Below are 22927 nucleotides of genomic sequence, written 5' to 3'. Positions count from 1 at the left end.
TAAAAAAAACTTTAATAACAACCCCATGTGAGCAAAATCGTTGTAATAAATTGTTTTCAACGCTACGCTAGTGTTCCTTATGGCCTCTCGTTGGTTTTTGGAGTTCGATATTGACTTATCTCAATCTTGAAGGAAGAGATCAACGGTCTGAATCACGTCTACAAAATGTTAGTAGCATGTAGCTGCTTCAAAGCCAATGTGATACTCCTTGGCCAGATGACCAAGATATTGATGAATACCACATATGATCAAGAAAAGAGAAAGGTAGAACCATAAATACTATACGAAATAGCGAAGGGTGTTTGATAATATTTCATTCCTTGAAAGTATTTGAATACTAGAGTCAGTGAAACAGTAGCTACTAAAGCGTAAACGACTTGTTTTTCCTTCCCCGTTGAGTATAGCATGATGAGCCCAAGTTAGGACAGCTCCAGATGAAAGGAGAATAAGAGTGTGTCAGCCTCACCGTTTTTAAACGGCTTCAAACTCTACCCTTATATGAATTGTTTCATTCTCGTCTGTAACTAATGTGAGATCTCCCCCTGGTGACTCAGCGTCCTCATCACCAAATCACTTGGTGTTCAACTCTAATACCATTTGTAACAACTCAAACCCACCGCTAGTAGATAGTCTTCTTTGGTCTGTTACATATTATTGTCAATCTCGCATTTTTTAAAACGTGTATGTTAGCGAGAGATATTCACACCCTTATAAGGAATGTTTCGTTTCTCTCTCTTACCGATGTGGGATCTCAGAGGTCAGGTGTACAACTTTTAAATTTTTAAGAAAAAAATCTTATAATAATATTTTAGCATCTTAATTTTATGTTTGGGGATGTTTAAAATGTTTTTACCTCAACTCGAGATTTGTATGTTTAATAATAATCAGACAGACAGTCGAGAGTGTATGTAACTACTCTATTTCTTTTCTTTTGTTTTTTGTTTAATCTAAATATAAAACCGGTACTATATGCATGTCATTACATTTTAATTTGATATCAACCAAAATATTTTTTTAAAATTTTTCAGAGTTTTAAAGAAAATATTTCAATAATTTAAAATATGTTGGAAGAGTTCATCTTCTTAAATAGTAAGAAATTTAAATTATTAATTTATTTCAAAAGTGTTTATATAGAAAAATTAATTTTATTTAAATAATTTTTTTTTTCAAAAGCTAGATAAATAATATTTTAATCTATATTTTGTCTCATCTTTAAATCCTATCTGGAAGTTTATAAAAGAAATAAATTTTTAATTCATAAGATTTAAAAATAATTAGCAACAGAATATTGGATTGATGAATATTATAACATTATCCAAAATAACTATTTTATTTTATTTTATTTTATTTTTGTTGAAATATTGAAGAAAAAAAAAGATATTTGAAAATTCAAACACTAAAATTTAAGAGCTCAAACTCAAATGAGATCCAAACCTTTTTTTTTTTTATCAATTTAATTTTAATTTTAAATAATCTTCCAAAAGTATATAAAAGTAATTACGATTTTAGTGGGAAAAAAAAAAGACAAGAGTTGGAAAGGAACGTGTTCTTGCCTCATGCGGTTTGGTAAGGATGAAAAGCGTGAGTTAACGAAGCAAAGATGCACAAATTTCAATCGATTTCATAAATCTGCGCAACAAATTGCATCCAGATGACCTAATTGCAAGAAAAGGAACGGAAAGACAAAACAGAGAGTCTATAAACAATCCAAAGCTCTTAAACGGATCGGAAACAGAATCAGAGTAAGAACGAAATGAAACGAAAATATCACTTCCATGTACAACAGCGAAGAGAGATTCAACATTCCAGATTCAAGATTCAAGATCCTAAACACAAATTTAACAACGCGAATCGATCGAATATCCAAAATCAAACAAAAGCAAAAAAGCAGTAGCAAAACAAAAGCCTCAAATAATCCGCTCGACTAGAAGAAGAATCAAACGGAATCTACCTGGAATACGAAACGCGGAATACAGAGCCGAAGACGCGTGAGAAGGCAAGGCGAAAGCGAGGATAAGCTCTGTGCGTATGAGTGGCTGTATGACGGAAAAGATCTTCCAGAGTTTCGACGAACAGATTTAGGCTCCGAATCGGCGGCACATAGAACGTCAATGGCGCTGCCGAGAAAGCGACGGCGAAGAACAGCTGAAGCATTGGAGCTTTCCTTGGATCAGAGATTAAAAACAGAAAAAAGAAAAAACGAGCGAAGGATTGCAAGTGGAGATCGAAGATGAAGGATGAACTATATTGTTTATCCGAATTGAAAACGGTGGGAAAATTGAAGGAACGAGAGCCCACTGGAAGGGATTTCCTGCTCTGGTTTTGTTTGAAAAGAGGTCAATGGAGAAGTTTTGTAATTAAGTAGCGTTTGGTGGAGTGAAGCTCATCATTTATAATATTTTAATTCTTATTAGAGGAAATATTTTGCTTTTTTCTCTTAAAAAATATTTTAATATTCAACCAAAGTCAAAAGTTCAAATTTTCGTTACCTATATTATTGACCTTTAAAAAAATCATGTTAAATTATCAATACGGAAGGAAAGAGAAAAAAAAATAGTCTCGAGATTAATTAATAGGATTAACTTTAAATTTAGCATTAATTCTCTCGAATATATCTATAAAACCTATCTTCGACTACTAATTCCTAAGGTATTCATATGACCTGAGAACTTAACCAATTCGGAGTATTCAATCTAAATAATAAAAGTTGAGTTGAATTAGAATTTTTTTTTTTTTTTTTTTTTTTTTTTCGGTTTGATTTGGGTTGGATTGACTTTTTAATATTTTTTGGTTGGATCAACCCAAAAACGAGGTTACAACCCAACTCAGCCCTACCTAATTTAAAAGGATATTACAAAGATTAAGAATATTCAAAAACGAGGTTACAACCCAACTCAGCCCTACCTGATTTAAAAGGATATTACAAAGATTAAGAATATTAGTTATTTGTAACTGATATTTGTGATATGTTGTAACTTGTGAATGTCTGATATTTAAATTTTATGAGATTTAATTATTAATGTAACACATATTATAGTAAAAGAAAAAAACTTAGACAACTCTACCCAACTCAAATGGAAAATAGAGTATTGGATTGGAAGTAATTTCTAAGTGCATGATGAATGAGTTTTGATATCCATGGTCCGAAGAACAATTTAGAGATAACTTCGAGCCAACAATTTAGAAAAAGGGAAATAATCTAAAACTAAACCTAAAATTACCTCGAGACAATTAGAGGAGACATTCTTAAGAATTACGAAAAGAACATTCTTTATCATATTTAATATTTAAACGTGCTAATGGTTTCTATTTAAAATAATGATCAACTCGAGTATAATTCAACTAATTAAGACATATCTTCGACTATTCAAATTTTCACACCAAAATCTATTCTTTTATATATATTAAAAACATCAAACACAATGCTAATTTCATAAGAATTTACAATAATCCCATTTAAACATATTCCTATCGCCACATGGGAAAGATGAACAACGCATACGAAGTCATGGAGAAAGCAAACATTGGAGCATTTTCTGGCAAATCTGTTGGACCTCAATTGAAGGATCTAAAGAAGATACACTCGACAGCACATCTCTTGCTTCTAGTAGTTCTCCGGAAATACAGTCTAAAATTGGATCTTCACTTGACATTAGGGATACCATCAGCTTAGCACCAGCTATCCTTTCCTGATGAACAGAGTAAAAAAGCAACCACATATTAGAATACAATCTTTATCCTTAGCGGAACAAATAATCAACAGCCGAGAATGTAACAGTTCAAGCCCACCGCTATCAGATATTGTCCGCCTTTGTCCATTACGTATCGTCATCAGCCCTCACGATTTTCAAAATGTGTATGCTCGGGAGAGGTTTCCACACCCTTATAAAGAATGTTTCGTTCTCCTCCCCAACCGATGTGGAATCTCACAATCCACCCCCCTTCAAGGTCCAGCAACCTTGCTGGCACTCGTTCCCTTTTCCAATCGATGTGGGATCTCACAATCCACCTCCCTTCGAGGCCCAACGTCCTTGGCACACCACCCGGTGTCTGGCACTGATACCAACTGTAACAGCCGAAGCCCACTGCTAGCAAATATTGTCTGCTTTGGCCCGTTACGTATCACCGTCCGCCTCACGGTTTTTAAAATACATTTGCTAGGGAGAGTTTTCCACATCTTATAAAGAATTTTTCGTTCTCCTCCCCAACCGATGTGGTATCTCACAATCCACCCTCTATAAGGGCTCAGCATCCTCGCTGGCACTCGTTTCCCTCTCCAATCAATGTGGGATCTCACAATCCACCCCTCCTTCGAAGCCCAATGTTCTCGCTAGCACACCGTCTGGTGTCCACCCCCCTTTGAGGCTCAGCGTCCTCACTGGCACACTGCTCGATATCTGACACTAATACCAACTATAACAACCCAAGCGGTAGCAGATATTTTCTGCTTTGACCCGTTACGTATCGCCCATAGGTTTTAAAACGCATCTACTAGGGAGAGGTTTCCACACCCTTATAAAGAATGTTTCATTCTCCTCCCCAACCGATATGGATCCCACGGAGAATCTTTTATAACTAAAGTCTTCTAATGATTATTAATCATTAGAAAGCTCTACTTCTATAGTATTCCTTTAGCCTTGCTTTGGTTGGGGGTTAGGTTATATCTACCCCAGACATCTATGTTGTTCTTTCAACATCTACTAAGGAATATTACGTTTCTTATAAAAAAAGGGGAAAAAATAAAAAAAATAAAAACAGCCGAAAGTCTGGTGATATGATTATGATGAATAGAATAAAAACAGCATTTACTGAAACTACTATGCATCATCTCTCATTTACGTTGAACTTTATACCTTTTCTTGCCCACTTTTCAGAGCGTTTACTGAGACTCTGAAAATATCATTAGCATAAGGTAGAATAGCTGACTTCAGATGATATACGGCTGAAAAGATGACTCCAATACATGCAGCTCTAATATCTACCTGTGTACTTGTTACCTACAACATTTGACACCCTCATGAGAATCCCAAAAAAATGAACATGGAAACACAAAAAATCAATCAAACCAGATAATAAAGTAACCTTGGCAAAAGAAACCAGACGTGGAAGAACTTCTCTAGCAAATCGTTTCTTCCTCGAATCTGAAAGCTTTTGGCAGGCACTGATGAGCACATTTGCCATGCAAAGGCGAAAGGATACAGGAGTAGAATTGTCGGCTGTGTTGTTGTACTTCTGGTCCAAATCATAGGTTGAAACTAGTTCTTTTCTACCACCTATTAATTGATGGATCACATAACCCAGAATCGAACCTTTTACGGAGGCATGCCCTGTACGTTCAGCTCGTAAGGTCAGAAATCCACAAGAACTAATATATAATATAATACCTTACATTGGAAAATCAGTCACCTTTCTTCTTATCAAGGTCAATTTTCTCCAAATTGGAGGTGCTGCATGAGTTTGGACCTTGTAATTCAGCACATATCATCAAAGCCATGCAATCAATGCACCCATGTTGTGATTTGGAAACTGATAAATAAAAATACATAACAAAATCAGAGACCAGGGTACTGTTGAGTAACGAAGAAGCAAAATCCAGATAATATGTCAACATACCTTCATCCCCATCCTGAGACGGCCATGATAGAACTACTTCCAAGGTTTTTACAATTTCAAATATGTCGAAATGTGAAGACATAATCTCGCCTCTTACCTATAAACCAACAGAAATTGTATTCAGTAGCTGTTGTCCAAATAGATAAGTATATGCAAAGATCGTAATGCAAAACAGAATGTCAAAGCAGGTTTCCATGGACCGATAATGGTGACAGGAAATTAATTACCGCAAGGGACGTGCACATCGAAAAAAGGCAGGCTTTTATTCCTGGTATATGGTGAGAACCCACTGCATCTTCTAGTACCAAGCTAACATAAGGATAAAGCACCTAGAGAAAACAAGGACGTCAGGAAAATTAGAACATAATTGACTATACATTAGATAGCAAAAACATCATGTTCGTATTATCTAAGGGCACGTAAATAAATGTACTCCATAATCGATCAGACCCACGCTTTTCAAACAAGGCTAGTAGCCTCATGTACATGTCATATTCAAAATGTGCCTCAAGAGTAGCTACAAATGTCATACTTTGGAGAATTCTTACTGTTTAACTAAAACCAACAGAATCAGGGATACATATCTTCAAAACTCCTTGTCTAATATCAAGCATCATGCAATATAAGATATTAAAGAAAACATCATCCGCATATTTAAGCAATTGTACATCTTCATAACAATCTAGATCAGGTAAAACTGTAGTGGTATACCTGGGGATGAATGCGCCCACAAAGCTCAGCAGCCAGCTTCCGTACATCATCAAATTCGAACTTGGAAAAGGCCCTGTAAAATCGGTTAGAAAACATCAGGCACGTAGCTACTCCAGTACCCCCCCTCACGCACATAAATAAATAAATAAACAAGATTTATCTTCTCCATTAACCTGTTTAATAAGAGCTCCACAACACACGTAGGATCAACAATGTCCATATCTGCAGACCATGAAACTAAGTAATTCAACTTTTAAGTACACACATGAGGTGATATAGGTGTTTCTAGAATATGAAACGTATAGTGTTACTTTTAAAATAAAAAATAAATAAATAAATAAAACAACTTTTCATCGATGGATGAAAAGATGCAAAAGGTTCAGAGAAACAACCTCAGATAAATAATAATAATAATAATAATAAATAATAAAGTTAATTTAAAATAAAAAACAATAACCACCACCAGAAAAACCACCAACAAACTAACGAGGCCAAGCAACTAAGAAGACAACTGAAGAACCTCTCCGAGAGCCATCCAAAAAGAAAAGCAAACCATCTGCAAAAAATCCAAAAAGGAATGAATCTTTCCACTTCTAAGAGCTTCTAACCCTTTTGAACAAACTTGTCTTTAGGGTTGACAGGAACTCGAAATGCCAACAGCTTGAGCAAAGTAATCTGGCAAGCTCAGTTCATCTGGGTAATAAGGAAAAATGACCTTTGGACTTCCATTAGACACCCATGCATAGTGTCACAACCTCACGGAGAGAAAGTAGGTTGTGACCCCCACACGTCAAGACAGACAAGGGGACCCTCAAGTGGGGTCCATCCAGCCATCTTTGGGCCTAAATTGAAAAGTGTCATGATATGACTGAGGAGGGCAATGCATCATCCAACACACCAAGACGGTGCACTGAAGCTAAGTTGAGGCAAACGCAAAGTACGGGAGAACTAAGGGACACGAGTGTCGAGGACAAGCTCGAAGAGGTTCGGGTAGGGCCACAAGCCATAACCTCAAAAGTCGGTGTTTCGATATGAGTTTTGGCATGCGACTCGGGAATTAAGTTTGCCGATATGAAAGATAAAAGCTCACCAAATTTGGTGTAAACGAATACTCGACGGACTATGCACGAGGTCATATGTCCACTTGCCAAAATGACGTCTACCCGAGAAAGATTGGAAATGCCTCGAAATGTACTATATGGGGAGGCATGGTGATGGCTCTCTACCACCCTGGGCTCTGTGGCCTAAGCGAGCTACCTTATGGCACATGTGTGTGTCACAGCGTGGGTGAGCATCACGAGACGAGCGTCTCAAGTGTCTTCCTTTGAAAAGGGTCTTTCAAGGACAGTACCGGACGACACAGGTGTGCCAGTATTGTGCCGCAACCCATGTGTCGGAGGTTGGATTATGCATCCGCTATTTGGAACGTATGTCGTAAATGGTTTAGCATGGATATGGGAGAGTCCGATGCTCGAGAGAACCGGGATGGATGGATGTTCGGGATGTCCCGATGAGATGATCAACACATTGGTCAATTCCCAACAGATGTGTCTGAGCAAGCCAAGATGGCCGATGTGTCCCAAGACATGGGACAGCATCACGATATATGGGTCGTGTTGTTGGAAACCAAGATGACAATGAGATTCGACATTGTTGTGTTGCAACAATTGAACATGCACGCACGAACGACGTGTATGGCCGAACAAGCTTGGATTCCGCATGAGTTGTGTTCGGTTGGCAAAGGCGAACCTCACTCGACGGTCCGACTAAGCTACAAAGCCGGGTGAAAAATGTGAATGGGTTTGGCTTTTCCTTAAGGCTTGTTGTGAGCGTGTCAAGATCACAACATTGCATAGTTGAAGATGTATGACCACCACACGCAGCACTAACTTCATTAGGAAAGGCTAACAATCCTCATTCTCCACAAAAAGAATCAAAGCCTTCATCAAGATAGTCACCCAACCTCTTTTTTGAACCAGCATGCAAGAGAATTTAACCCTTCTCAAGAAAAGCCAGATGAAAAACTTCCTCAATCACAAGACAACGGTCGCTATTACAAGACAAGCAAACGCCAAACGTCTCCAAGAAAGAGTTCCAGATTGAGATAGCAAACGTACATCTTCAAAAGATACAACACAAATCCCCATGCACCTGACAAAGAATACATCAATGTGGCTACATCACGAAGGAAGAATGACTCTGAATATGGTCCTAATCTTGACTCTCCCATGTAAGACTTTTCAAGCAAAAACTTAACTTTCTTGAGAATTTTGCCATCACAAGATGCGGAAAAAAAGGATTTCTAACGGTATGATGGATACCCAAAAGGAGACAGAAAATGTGGGAAGAAAACCCTTCAGTGGGATTAGGGAACCCAAAATTAATATCTCTACTATCCAAGTGAAGATGGAAGTTTCCGAAAAAAGAAGTGCAAATATGTCCAATGAACCCCTATTAAAAGGAGGACAATGAAAATTGAAATTAAGCACATATAAGAATTTTCCAAACACAAAATGATTGAAGCCATATGATACAATCTCAACGAAGAGAGGTGGTATAGATGAAGGAATAAGATAGTAAGGGGGTCATCCACCAACCTCCTATCTTCCCAACTCAACAAACCATTCTCAAGGGGAGACTAGAGCACCTAGAAAAAGATAGTTTTCAAGGGATCTCTGAATATGCCTTTAAATCCCAAATGACGCACACTCAAAAGAGTGACAGACGTGTTTGCTGACAATTAGCTTATGCCATCGAGTGTTGTTTGGTTCTAATAGAAAATGCCATACCCGTTCAGCAAATGGGACCTCGTTAAGAAGTCTCAAATTGCATTGCCTAGCTCTCCATGGCCAATTGATCTTACCTCACCTCCCAACAAATAAAACGAGGACATCTATCCTTCCTTACACCCTCCTGGAAAAACTATTTATAACATTCTCCAAACTCTTATAATGGATACAGGAATCCTAAACACAAACTGAACGAGACATTTTTCGACCTTATCCAAGATGGGATTCCAAAACGAAGCCAGCTTGGAAGTATGACAAGGTTTAAGGATGCCCAATTGTTATTCTTGGAGGACTCACAACTGATGCCTAAACTGAATTCTTAATTTTATCAAGACCTGAAATGATCCAAATAATATATATATATATATATATATATATATATATATATATATATATAGGTTAAGGTTAAACGGAATCCTCATTACTTGAGCTGAAAATTTTGTAGCATAGGTAGCCTAGAGATGTCAGATGAATTTAATTATGCAAGATCAGACTAATACTCGTCTAAATAATTATTTGGCTTTCTAGAAAATTGAATGAATAAATAATTAATTGGTAAATAATCTAAATTTGACGACGAACCATTAAACTCAATTAGTACACAAGGAAATAGAAAAAAGAACAAACATAAATACTACAACATACCATTAATAATTGCTCGGTTAGGAAGCTGCCCATACATGACAGACATACTCAGGTCATTAAAAACTTCAAGGGGAAGCATCCTGATAACAAGTAGTGGACAAAGACGCTCAAATAGAGATTGCTGCACACTTGGAGAGATATCTACATTTTGGCTCCCCCGTTTAGTGTAGAAGCTTTCATCAATCCTATCACAAAGAAAATATAGTGAAGTTACTTACTCCATGGGTTGATTTTTTTTTTTTTTTTTTTCATGCTATGTATTGGTGTAAAAATAGTCACCCACTGAAAAATTATAGCCTATCTTCTTTGATCTCTAATTGGAGTTCTTTACTGTAATTAACCTTTTGGTTGAGAGCCTATAAGCTCCTTTTTTCCATTCATCAATCAACATTGTTTCCCTTCTCTTATAAAAAACTATATTTCATGAGTTTAAAATTGAAAATAAATAAGGTGGATGTTTATAAAGCCATTCAAAATGGAACCGTTAAGCTACTTTGCATACAATTCAATTTAAAAATATTGAGGTATGCCTCTCTCTTCTTTAGTAAGAAATAAGGGAATATGTGTTTGGATCTTTGTGTATAAGATTGTATGAAAAGGAGTGGACAAGAGATCCTATTGAGAAAATAAATACAAAGTGAATTGAATTAAAAACAATGGAAAATCCAACATGTCCGTACATTTCCTCTAAACTGAAACCTTGCAAAATCTTCCTTCAAATTAACTCTAATAGTCTATAACGTAACCAAAAAGCACCAAAGATGCCAAATGTATGGTTTATTATTATTTTTGTCNAAAAAAAAAAAAAAAAAAAAAAAAAAAAAAAAAAAAAAAAAAAGAGAAAAAAGAAAAGGTTTAGCAAGATAGATCCTAAGCTCCTCTGTTTTTAAAGTCGAACAATCCAGGACCATGTGAAACACTTGAAAATCAAAATTAAAAATGTGAAAGAATGCATAATAGGAAATATAGCTTTTTAATAGAACACTCCCAATGGAACAAGCCCTGCCTGCGAAAGAAGTCCAAAGATTTGGCATACTACACTACTTGAAAAACAAATACTAGTTTTTATTTTATCACAAATCAACTCAATACCATTTTTAATCACTAATCAACTCAAAAGCTTAAAGTAATGAGTTCGGTGAATTTAGAGTTAAAATATTATTTTGGTATACTCGAGTTTCAATCTATTACCACCAATTTTAGTCTATGCACTTTCAATAAATCTCAAAATTAGTCCCTATGGTTAGTTTATTGTTGATCTTTTTTATAAAAATAATCTCAAATAAAATTCCCTTCATAAATCTTTAAAAAATAGTCCTAGTGTCTTTTCTAAAATTATTGTTCTTTTACTAATTTTGATAAAAAAAATAACTTTTGAATGGCTAAATTTAAGATTTATTGAAAGTGTAGGGACTAAATTTGGACAAATAAAGTACATAGACCAGAATGGATGGAACCCAAAGCGTAGGAACTAAAATGGTATTTTAACCTAAATTAAAATTATATCAAAACTAACAATTTTAAAAATGATTCTCTCTCCTATCCCCACACAAAAGGAAGAAAAACATAAAGATAAAAAGCTGAATGGCATGGGAATACTTTCATTTCTAATAATCATCAAGCTAGACGTGGAGAAAGCCCAAGACTTAACAGATCTTTTTCCTTTTTTTTTAGAAAAATTACAAAAGGAGGGGAAAACCCCAAAGGAAGAATTACAAAAAATATATACTTAAAATTCCAATGAGAGAAAATTTTGTAATTACAAAAATATAGGACGTGCAGAGTGGAATTTCTTCTCAGAGATATTTTAGAATAAAGGTTTCAACCAGACAAAATTATGATACTAAATTTTCTATTTTCGTTAAAGGAAGACTAAAGGGTGAAAAGTAAGGATTGTAGGAGGTTACGTACTCTTTCTGTCCTTTCACATACGACAAAATACGCTTTAGGATCACATCAGTAGCTTTCACCAAGTGCTCGTTTATAATACTCAGGAATCTAACGAGAACTGCGTTAGATGGTTCTGCAAACATCTTATCAATCAACGATCCGATTAAGAGCTTCCAATCTTGAACCTGGGAAATTACAAAACAATCAACCAACCCATTATTTCTCTTCCGACATTTGATGCAGACCTATTAACAACAAATGAGAAAACCAACTGGAAGATATTGCATATTTTTCATACAAACAAGAAAAAAATTGCAAAACAAGAAGGAAAAAAGAGAAGCATCATGATTGTTATCTCATTGCTAATACACATCACACAAACTTGGGAGGGAAAGTAAGAGCTGAGGATTTCTTTTTTGGTCATTTCTAGTTCGTTTTGATGCTGTTAATGAGCCATTGTCCAAAAGAAAATGTCTTTTTCAGATTATTTCCTTGTAAAATTAGTTTACAAACATCATGATCAGGGGAGTTAAGCCGAGGTTGAAGAGCTGTAATGGTTTATTTGACTTTCTACTCCCCTGTTTTGTCCAGTTTCCACTTGAAACATCACTGGAATTACCGATCTCATGGAATCTTAGACCTTGAACAAATTGGTCCACTCCAACTCCCAATCAAACAAATTTCTTAAGAAACCATGAATTTTCATATTCATTTCTTTCAATTTCAATCTTATAACATATAGACACCTCCTAAATTTGTTCGACTACATAAACATCTCCTGACTTGATCGAATATGAATCAAATGTGCAAGTACATCTTCCTGCCCCTAAATTAACATTCATTCCATCTTATAACACTTCTGGAAAGCTACGAAATACCATGCATGTCGTTTCTTTGAGACCCATCACGAAATTGAGTTTGCTTCTCCTTTCTTTGAACCCATGATGATATCGTGAAATTGAGTTTGCTTCTACTTTCTATGAACCCATAATGGTAAGTCGTCAATTATGCCTACTATGAAGTACGATCAACCAAGGTGAAAAGATAGAATGGGTGTGAGGTAATAATTCAAACCAACCCATATGCTCCCCTATTCAATAATATTCTGACTAGAAGCATACAAATCCTGTAATGTGCCTCTCTGTATGTATCTAGTAACCGTAAATATAAGAATATAATAAAATTCACTTGATTAAGCTAAGTTCTTTTTTAAATCTCGATACATGCAATTCGCTCAACACCAAAGAATATTCTTATGTTTTTTTTTTATTTACATGATTTAAAGTACAAACTGGTAGTTTTTTTATCTTCTTGTCCACAAGGGTTTCCTATACTTGTAATAGCAATGTTTAATTTTTAGTTCACTTTTTTTTCTTTTTTCTTCAAATATAATTCTTTAGTTATTCAAGGCAATTATTTCCAGCATGGAATTAGTAAAGCAATTATTTCTATTAAATCATTCACTTTGATATTTTACTGAAAAAAAAAATGGTGATATTGTACCTTCATTGGTCAATAATTTCAATTTTTGGGAGTATCTTAACAATCAAATAAGAAGGGTTTCAATTTAGATTAATTCTGAGCAAAAAGTTTGAAACATTTATTCCCTCAAGACCCATTTTCAAGACAATATAGGATGTAAACTTCTTCCTAATAACCACGAGAATTATCTTTTAAAAAATAATCCAAACAAATTCCTCCAATTTTTGTTGTGCTTGGTTTTACAGGATCTTATGTTTGCAAGTCTCTCTTTGTTTTGAGCATTTTCTTTGCTCAGTGTTTTTTTGTTGTACGAATTTTTTTTTTTTTTTTTTTTTTTCCTTTATAGAGTTTCTATAGTTATTCTTGTTGTGTTCCATATTGCTCTCTATCTCTCCCTTGTGCTTTAATCTTTTTTCATTTATTCAATAAAAAGTTTTGTTTTTTGTTAAAAACATGCCACCAATATCAACATGCATTTCCTTCCAACTTTAAAAGTACTAACCCAAGGAAGTCAAAAAAAAAATAATAATAAATGGAACAGAGACCAGCATGCATTGGCACAAGCAGGGGTCATAGAAAAGAGTAACAAAATCAGCACTTTCTGTTATGATTTCCAGTAAACAAGGGTTTAGCAGACAATCCACACACAGGCACAGAGTTCTTTTCCCATAAAACTTACACTGTGAGACCATTTAGGAATTAAGCTGAGCACTCGATCACTTTGCAACCTTGATCCTGACAAAAGCTCTATGTAAGATACAAGTGTCATACATGGAACTTACAAGCCAAAAGGCATGAATCAATTCCATAACTTAGTACCCACGTGATCATTCAAACTCAAACTTTGTTGACTCGTGGAGTAGTAGAAGAGATATATATTTGTCAATTCATAAACTATGGTAATTGCCAGACCAGCACGATCAACAAAATAAAGTTCTGCTCAAACAATTTGAATGAAATAGATGACTGCACGTAAACTAGGATACGCAAAAGTTTATTCTGGGAGGAATTAGAGTTCCATCCTTTGAAATTTAAAATAACGTAGAAGTAAAAAAATAGATAAATGGGGCAATGAGTTTCAAAAATCAATTGCATGGTTTCTGCTCAAACGACTGTCCAATTTTCCCTCCCCAAATTTTTTTTATGTAGGAAATAGTTGTTCAAACAAATGAAGATTACGAGTGATCAGAGGATTAGAATAAATGACTTGAAAGCTAACCAAATAATCAGCCCAAACAATTGCAGAAAAAGATATCCAAGTAGCTAAAAAAATGTAGATATATAAAAACTGATGATTTGTTATGAAAGATATATAAATTACATAAATCAAAACCTTACATGTAGGCCATGTACGTATATGGAGAACATAACACAATACCAAGAAAAAGAGAAATGCCATGTATCTGCTGCAAATGTTAAAATCATACCTTGACCTTTACCCCCAGTATTTGAAAGAGCTGTGTTTAGGCCAAAATCACTGCACAGGGAAACGAGAAATTATTCTCTTTTTTTTATAATGAGAAACTGGACTTTCATGGAAAAATGAAAGAAAAGAAGATGAGAGAAAGAGAGCCAGAAGACAAAGGGGAAGTAAGGTGTTTACTTCTCCAAACGAAAAGAAGAACCTGGGTTATTTTTGTTAACGATTGGATCCCCTTTTGTTTCCTTATTTACACCATCCTTCGTTTTTAGTTACCATTTTCTTATTTGTTTTTGATCCCATGTTGCATCATGTATATTTGTAGGGTTGTATATTCTTTTCAGTTACGTAGTATACAAAAAAATACATTCTGCAACAAAGATCACAGTATCATAGCTAGAAATGGGAAAACAACACTTTTCCTTGTGGTTTGGATTTAGTATCATTTTGGTCCCTGAATTTTCAAACTCAATCATTTTTGTCCCTGCCATCAGTTTTCCATTACTGTAACAAACTTACACTGATGTGGGCACTTCATTTTTATTAAAAAAAATAATATTATTTTTTTAAAATTCTCTCTTCTTTTTCCTTCTTTCTCCCTCCTCCCATCCTTCTAACTATTCCATCCATGGATGCTACCGCCTCCACCTCAAACTTTTTTTCCTTCGCTTTCTTCTTTTTTATTTCTAAGTGAGGGAGGCTCCCTCGCCTCAGATTTGAAGCGAGGGAGAGGGAGAATTATATTTTCTTTTAAAACATATATGAAGAGAAGGGGAAAAAAAAAGAAAAAAGAAAGGAAGAGGAGGGCCATGGATGGGAGGGAGAGGAATAAGAGAATAGAGAAAAAAGGAGAATAAAAAAATATTGAGCATATTACTAATTTAAAAATTAAGAGGTTATTTTTTACAAAAAAAAAAAATGTGACAAGTCAACTTCTATCAGCTATAAAGGGAAAACTGACGACTCTGAAGCATGGACAAAGACATGGGATATGGACAGGGCAAAACACCGACACGACGACCTACCAATTTCTAGAAAATGTAGGATTCGAATACGTTGGGGACACACTACTTTTTTATATTGTTTTTAGAAAAATATTAAAAAAAACCAACAATACTTCAGTTTTTTTTTAATACAAACTATTTAAAATAATTTTAAAAAAACATTGAATGAAAATTTAATTGGCCATTGAACTTACACAATCGTTTAAAATTTAGATGTTCCTAAAATCTAATAAGTTATTGAGCCCACTTCCCCCCACATCAGGTGTAATTACCCTCCCCCCTTGATTCTCCTTTTCCTCCATCTCTCCCCACCATCTTTTGATCTTCCTCCCACATCAATAGGCTTCACCGTTGATCGTCTTTGGGTCGACATCTACCACCAACCAAGTTTGGCGCATGTCTATGGCATGTCCAGAGTTAAAAAATAAAAAATAATTAAAAAAAGGGACACAATTTCGTATGTCGGACACTTGTCTGAAGCGTGTCCAAACCAATCTGTGTTCGACACTCATTCCTCTCCTATATTAGCATATATGTGCTTCGGAATGACGAATGGGACCAAAATACAACAAAATTCAGACCTCATGGACCAAAAATGTAATTTTTCTACTATAAATTTTCCCTCAAGTATTATTGCTTGTGATAAGATCACATAGCAACTGAATCAAGATGGTTGCTGAGGGTCAAAATCAACGAGAGGAAGTATCCTCTAATTCTGGAAGTTCACCAATCCTCGCAGTAATTTTATGTAGTGTTTCTAATCATAAGTCACAAAGTTAGAGGAAAGAATTCTATGCGACAGTCACAGGTTGTCATTTTACATAAGTACAGTCGAAGCAAAGACAACTACATGAGAGAAGCTCTAAGACAACCAAAAACTACATGCCCAACCATATTGTATACACGAGAAAGTCGAGAACAACTTTGTGAAGACATAGTTAATCAATTATCAATTTCATGACCAATGAAATATGAAAAAACTATTTTCCCTACCAGAGACAGTTTCAAGTCTTGAAAACACTTGGTAACTTTCAAAGCGAAAGGAAAATTTAGTGATCTTCCACAGGAAGACATGCCTATAACTCAGTACTACATTAGTTTTTTCATTCATTGCTGGCAGCAGCTTGACCTTTATAAAACAAATGATGGTCATCAGCTAATAATGCAAGAAAATACTGGAAAATCATTCAGAGTGAATCTTCGAGTTTCTCCTGCGGATGAAACAAATACTTGGATGCTATACCAAGAGACTCAGTCACATTAATAAGAAGGGTTTAATGATTCTAGCTAAAAAAAAAAAAATTATCTTCCTGCCACAAAAAATGAACCTCTTAAAAGATATGTGCATTGTTTGGTACAAAAGAAAATAAAAGTTTCCTTTAAGGCATCTTGACATTCAAGAAAACAAACGATGTGTGTGGTACAATGATAACAAAAGCACTTCATCATATTGGGCTTGTATCTTGAAGACTAATGATCGATTGTGTTGGAAGTGTTTAAGCAATTTCATGCCCCTGTTGAAAGAGAATCCAAAGTTAAAGTGTAATAGGACTCGAAATGGGGGTGAGTATTGTTGACCTTTAGATGAGTATTGCAGGGATGGTGATATTGACATCATAAGACACCTCCAAAAACTCTTAAGTTAAAAAGGATAGCTGAGGGAATGAACAGAACACTAGTTGAGACTTGAGAGAGATGGTTGCTTTCACAGTCACAGTTACCAGATCATTTTGAGATGAAGCATTAGGCCCAATTGTACATGTTTAAAACCTCACACCGTATGCTCCTTTGGGATTCGAAGTTTGAAATAGAATTTGGTCAAACAAGGATATGTCTTGCAATCACCTGTATGTCTTTAGCAGAAAAACTTTTGTTCATCTTCCTAAAGATTAGAGATCAAAGCTCGATACAAAGACAAAATCATGCGTGTTCCTTGGCTATAGGATATGGGAAAGGTGAGCTTGGTAATAGACTGTATGATCAAGTGCAGAAATAGCTCATTAGAAATCGAAATGTTTTGTCAGAAGACAAATAAAATAGAGTTTGAACTCATTGATGGTAACACCTGGAATTTTAAGAAAATAAATAAAAGATTTTTTTTCAAAATAAAAAAATAAAAAAAGGAAAAAAGAAAAGAATGAAAGAAAGCAGAATGACATGCACGCAAACTGGAGAAGATGACCGTACAGTCAACGGTTAGTTTCTCAACCTTCTCTTTTAACGAATTTGAAGCTAGTCAACCATTTTCACTAGTTTTATTCTTTAAACTTAATTTAGGTCATACTGAAGAATTTTGAAGAAATTTGGAATATCCTCAAAAACTCGAAACAAGCTCGGGAAGTCTACAATTAAGTAACCATATGGAACAAGTTTCAAAGAAATACTTGTAGGAGTCCATTAAGATTGAGGGCAATGATTGAGTATTGTGTTAGGAGTCTAGTTTGACTTAGTCTTATGATAATTGTGCTTAGATAATATGAACCGTTTACAACTTAGTCCCATTTACAGTTATATAGCTTCTGCACGCATGATTTGTGAACTCTGATAGACCATTAGACTTTTATGTTTTCCAGTATGTAGAGGTTGGATTATTATCACTTAATGAGCATAATGAGAATGTTGTATGCCTTTATACATTTTTTATGCATGATTTAGGGTTTAGAAAGTTTGTTATTGCCCAATTATGAGTTGGACTATCGTATGTGTCATAGAGTGCTAGTTATGGTTTCCATGGACTATGAGTTACTGTTTCACGTATTTTTGTCCTAACACCTAGTCATGAGTTCCATAGCCTCCTCTAGTTGACCAAGTACCTTGTAGGGACGGATAGGGCGCAACCCCTATTTGTGAACTAACCAACAAAGGTTAGGGTCTACTTGTTACACATGGATAAGTTGTCACCCTCAAAAGATTCAAGAGTCATAGAGGGTATACTATTGAAATATTATCGGTGGTGCCTAGTGGGGAGAGTCATGGTTTTTTTTACTGTTCCAACCTGAGTGGCGTAGTGACAAATAGTTTTATTGTTCTAGCCTGAAAAGGCAAAGCAACAGGTAGTTACTATTCCAGCCTGAAAAGGCATAGTGACAGGTAGTTTACTGATCTTAGGAACAGGTAGATGTTGTCCCACACCACTAGAGAGAATCCATTGATTAGAGCTTAGTAGGTAGATATGTTTGTAGTACGGTCATCGTTTAGAGAAAAAAGTGCTCCTCCAAACTTATGAGTATTACCCTAGGGCCTTTCCATGGGGCCACAGTGACTCAAGACGCACTTTGTGCAAGACGGACCTAGACTTCAGCAATGAATGGAGACAAAATCTAGAGGGATGAGAGAAGGAAAGGAGAGAAGGAAAGGAGAGGGTACTTATCTAACTTCTTATTGAATTGGGATTTGATATCTTAACACCAACCAAATTGTGGTGTGATAATCAAGGAGCTCTTCATATCGATCTAATCAAATATTTCATGTGCAGACTAATTACATTAAGGTCGACTATCAATTTGTATATGATAAAATGCAATAAGGTTAGGTGTCCAAAGGATATGTCAAGCATTAAGCGGAGCACGTATAGATTATCCCTCTAACATGTTTGACATAACTCACGTATTCTCCTAACTCGAGGGGGAGATATCATTGTTGTATTATTGTAAAAGTACCTTGGACATATTTTCCTTTATTGTTTTTTTTTACTTTACCCTTGTACACTTGCCTAGATACAGTGAATGGAAAATCATTGATTCCTCTCAAACCTTTAGTGTAAAAGAGAGATTCTAATGTGAGGCCCTCTAGAAAATGGTACTAGGTAACATATTGGGATATCCATGGAAAACATGCAAATTGGAAGGCCTCTCAGAATAAATCGAAAAAGAAGGGAAGAAAAAGAAAAGGTAATCGCAACACCTACTCGAAGAAAATAATTCTCTAAATCTGAAATCTTCAAATCAAGCAAATAGATATTCAATAAAAATTTATTTGGAAAGCACCAGAGTCCATCTCTACACTTCCAACAGCATATTTCAATGCCCCCGCGGTTTAGCTGGATACGCTGTCCCACAATTATACAATTGTATACCAAGGAATGTGCACCTTAGGTACCCAAGGGAAAATGGAATGACAGGACTTAAGCCGTCTTCTACACACGTGGAATCTCAAGGAAAGCCTCCGGATAAAAGCAAACCTATAGACAAGGGAATGTAACAATAGTTGGCTAGGCAACTTATTATTATTATTAGTATTAGTATTATTATTATTATTATTATTATAAATAGGCAATAGGGGCAACTTATTTACAAATTTCATACTGAACCTGATACTTGCTTTGCTTTTAGTTGTGTGTGCCAAATACAAAGAGAGACCCACTAACGTCAATTTTAGTCTCATTCTCGAACAAAGAAAAATGACAAGAAAGTTAGACCAGAACAATATGGAACCAGGATTTCTTTCCCACTGTACGCAAAATTCTCGATAAAGAAAATTATTCTCCCATTTAAATCCCAGTTTGATCTTAACAACCAACAAGTTGATAAAAAAATGAACAAAAGTTTATGCATCTTCTCATTTATTGGGGAGAGGGAACAGAGGTAGTTAAGCAAAATACCTGACACAGTCAAGTAGCAATAAAATCGCTCCAATGTTCTGATTATGACACTTGAGCACCCCAACGAGAGCCTCCTCGGCTGAAGCTAGAACTTTATCATTTGACGAGTAGACAAGACGTACTAAGGAAGGCAAAACTAAAGAAGGGTCTGCATGACAGAAAATGTCGATCCTCATTAATGACAAAGGCAGCAGAGGGTATTAACATTCAGACACAACCCAAGCAGTTGAACATTATTTTATACGACAAAAATTACAGTAATAGTGGTTCATCGTAGTTCTATATGTTTTGATTCAGGGTTTTCCTAAAATAATATCTTGATTTTATTAATCAGCTATATAGAGTGTTATATTCCTAAACAAATTTTTTTTTATATAAAAATAGAGCACATTAAAAAAAAAAAAAGTAAAGTATACATGCTAAATTAAAGTGTACATAAATAACACCATGCAAATTCAATGGCCTACGTCCCAACAAATGGAAATTCAACATCCATTACACATGCCTTATTTTAAGTAATAATTGTAGGGATCGATTAGGATAATGGGCAAAATTCATTAGGAAGCATTGTGATAAACAAGTTGGATATTCATTTGGAACCATGATGACAAACCTAGTTAGATATTTATTTGGCCGCATGGCAGTAAGTCTATTTATTTGGAACCTAGTTATAAGTAAATAACTTGGAACCTAGTTATCATGGTAGCATGGTAATAAATATCCATTTGGAACCTAGTTATACACACGAACCATGATGATAAACTATTTTGAATTGACTCCGTGTATACTATTTTGTACTTTGAATTAATCTTATGTCATCTTCCATGCATATTTAAATTTTAAATCTTCTTGTGTCTCCCATTTTACAAAAGAAAATTTTTGTAAAATTTTTTGCCACTATTTTTACCATGGAGTCTACATGGCGATCTGTGATTCAAGACATTGAAAAACAGGTTGTTACACTTCATGGCTACCAATAATCCACCTAGACCAAATTTATTCATAGTCTTCATAGCTACCGCTGAAGTCGTGCCTTAACATTGAAGTTGTGTCGTCGAAGTTGTGTGATCAATATTGTACATAAATCTATCCCGTCCAAGCTAGTAATAGATATATTAATTCTTAGCTTAAGGGGGGGAGTGTCAAAGGATTAGTCTTAAGTTCGAAGATATTTGTGGCATTCATGAAGGATTGTTGGGAGTCTCATTTGGCTAATTAAGGAAAAATCATGAGTTTATGAGTAAGGAATACATCTCCATTGATATCTAGTCTTTTGAGGAAACAAAAAACAAAGTCATGAGAGATTATGCTCAAAGTGGACAATATCATACCATTATTGAAGTTTGTAGTTCCTAACATGGTATCAAAGTCATGCCCTTATCTTAGTCATGTCAATAGAATCATCATGTGTCGAGAAAAGCAGTTGTGAGCCTCGAAAATATAGTCAAAAGTGACTCAATGTGGAACAAAAGGTGTACTTTATTCAAGGGCTCCAAAGAAGGAGTCAAAGTCTCGATTAAGGGGAGGTTGTTTGAGGGCTCTATAGGCCTCAGAGGAGGCTCTATGGTGTACTTTGTTTGAGAGGAGGATTGTCGAGAATTGTTGGGATGAGTCCCACATTGGCTAATTGGCTAATTAGGGGGAAAATCATGAATTTACAAGTAAGGTGATATGAACCACGACCAAGGAATTTCCATACCTCAAGGTCCAATTACAAGGACGAGAGCCAAGAAGCTACAACAAACCTTGTACACATATATTCAAGCTATGGTGAGCTCATCAAAGGAAATTCTAGAAGACGTTGGAGACCTCCCTTATATTTTGTGCAAAGTTGAGCTTCAAGAAAGAGATGCATTAAATGTATGGAACTAGTTCAAGGATGACTAATAAGCACATTTCATTCCTTGTACTATTTAATTATAATTTAAATATTTGTTTGTCATATTTAAGCTAGTTTTTAATATAGGAGTTAAGGTTATAGTGTAACCCACCTAGGTTACCATATTCCACCATTAACTAGCCATTTTAATATGGAGGTTATGGGTATTTCTCATTTACTAGCAAATTTAATTTGGGAATTATGTGTCACATAGGTTAAGGTTGTCAAGGCTATATAAAGTCTTCGTTTCTTTGATTAGAGACATCACATTTTGGAATTAAAAAGAATAGAATTTCTAATTTCTAACTTTGGTGAGAGCTAAGGAATTTCTAATCAAAGAAAAGAAGGCTTTATAGCCTTTACAACCTTAACCTATGTGACACATAACTCCCAAATTAAATTTGCTAGTAAATGAGAAATACCCATAACCTCCATATTAAAATGGCTAGTTAATGGTGGAATATGGTAACCTAGGTGGGTTACACTATAACCTTAACTCCTATATTAAAAACTAGCTTAAATATGACAAACAAATATTTAAATTATAATTAAATAATACAAGGAATGAAATGTGCTTATTAGTCATCCTTGAACTAGTTGCATACATTTAGTTGAGTTCATTAAATGCAACTTAAAGTGCATTTAATGCATCTCTTTCTTGAAGCTCAACTTTGCACAAAATATAAGGGAGATCTCCAACGTCTTCTAGAATTTCCTTTGATGAGCTCACCATAGCTTGAATATATGTGTACAAGGTTTGTTGTAGCTTCTTGGCTCTCGTTCTTGTAATTGGACCTTGAGGTATGGAAATTCCTTGGTTATGGTTCATATCATAAGGAATACATTTTTATTGGTGTAAGGCCTTCTAGGGAAACCAAAAATAAAGTCATGAGA

The 22927-nt window shown here is 35.1% G+C and overlaps 1 protein-coding gene across 3 annotated transcripts in view; it reads right to left on the bottom strand.

The window, feature by feature from the left end:
- Positions 1-3372: 3372 nt before the first annotated feature.
- Positions 3373-22927, bottom strand: part of LOC111803391 — a 32706-nt gene continuing 13151 nt past the window's right edge. For 2 of the 3 annotated variants that reach the window (XM_023687765.1, XM_023687766.1), the window contains exons 12-24: positions 20155-20302; positions 14558-14607; positions 13810-13865; positions 11670-11833; positions 9759-9943; positions 6498-6561; positions 6325-6397; positions 5841-5942; positions 5614-5710; positions 5407-5526; positions 5083-5327; positions 4854-4997; positions 3373-3689 (exon numbers count right to left, since the gene is read on the bottom strand). In XM_023687765.1, the coding sequence (XP_023543533.1) occupies positions 3507-3689; positions 4854-4997; positions 5083-5327; positions 5407-5526; positions 5614-5710; positions 5841-5942; positions 6325-6397; positions 6498-6561; positions 9759-9943; positions 11670-11833; positions 13810-13865; positions 14558-14607; positions 20155-20302 (1631 nt within the window). In that variant the 3' untranslated portion in view covers positions 3373-3506. The remainder of the gene's footprint in view (positions 3690-4853; positions 4998-5082; positions 5328-5406; positions 5527-5613; positions 5711-5840; positions 5943-6324; positions 6398-6497; positions 6562-9758; positions 9944-11669; positions 11834-13809; positions 13866-14557; positions 14608-20154; positions 20303-22927) is intronic. The other variant, XM_023687767.1, reaches the window with a different exon arrangement.

The sequence above is a fragment of the Cucurbita pepo genome, chromosome LG10 (assembly GCF_002806865.2).
Source record: "Cucurbita pepo subsp. pepo cultivar mu-cu-16 chromosome LG10, ASM280686v2, whole genome shotgun sequence".
NCBI classification, from domain to species: Eukaryota; Viridiplantae; Streptophyta; class Magnoliopsida; order Cucurbitales; family Cucurbitaceae; genus Cucurbita; species Cucurbita pepo.
Note: the sequence above shows the minus strand (reverse complement) of the source record. Positions and strands in the feature narration are given on the sequence as shown.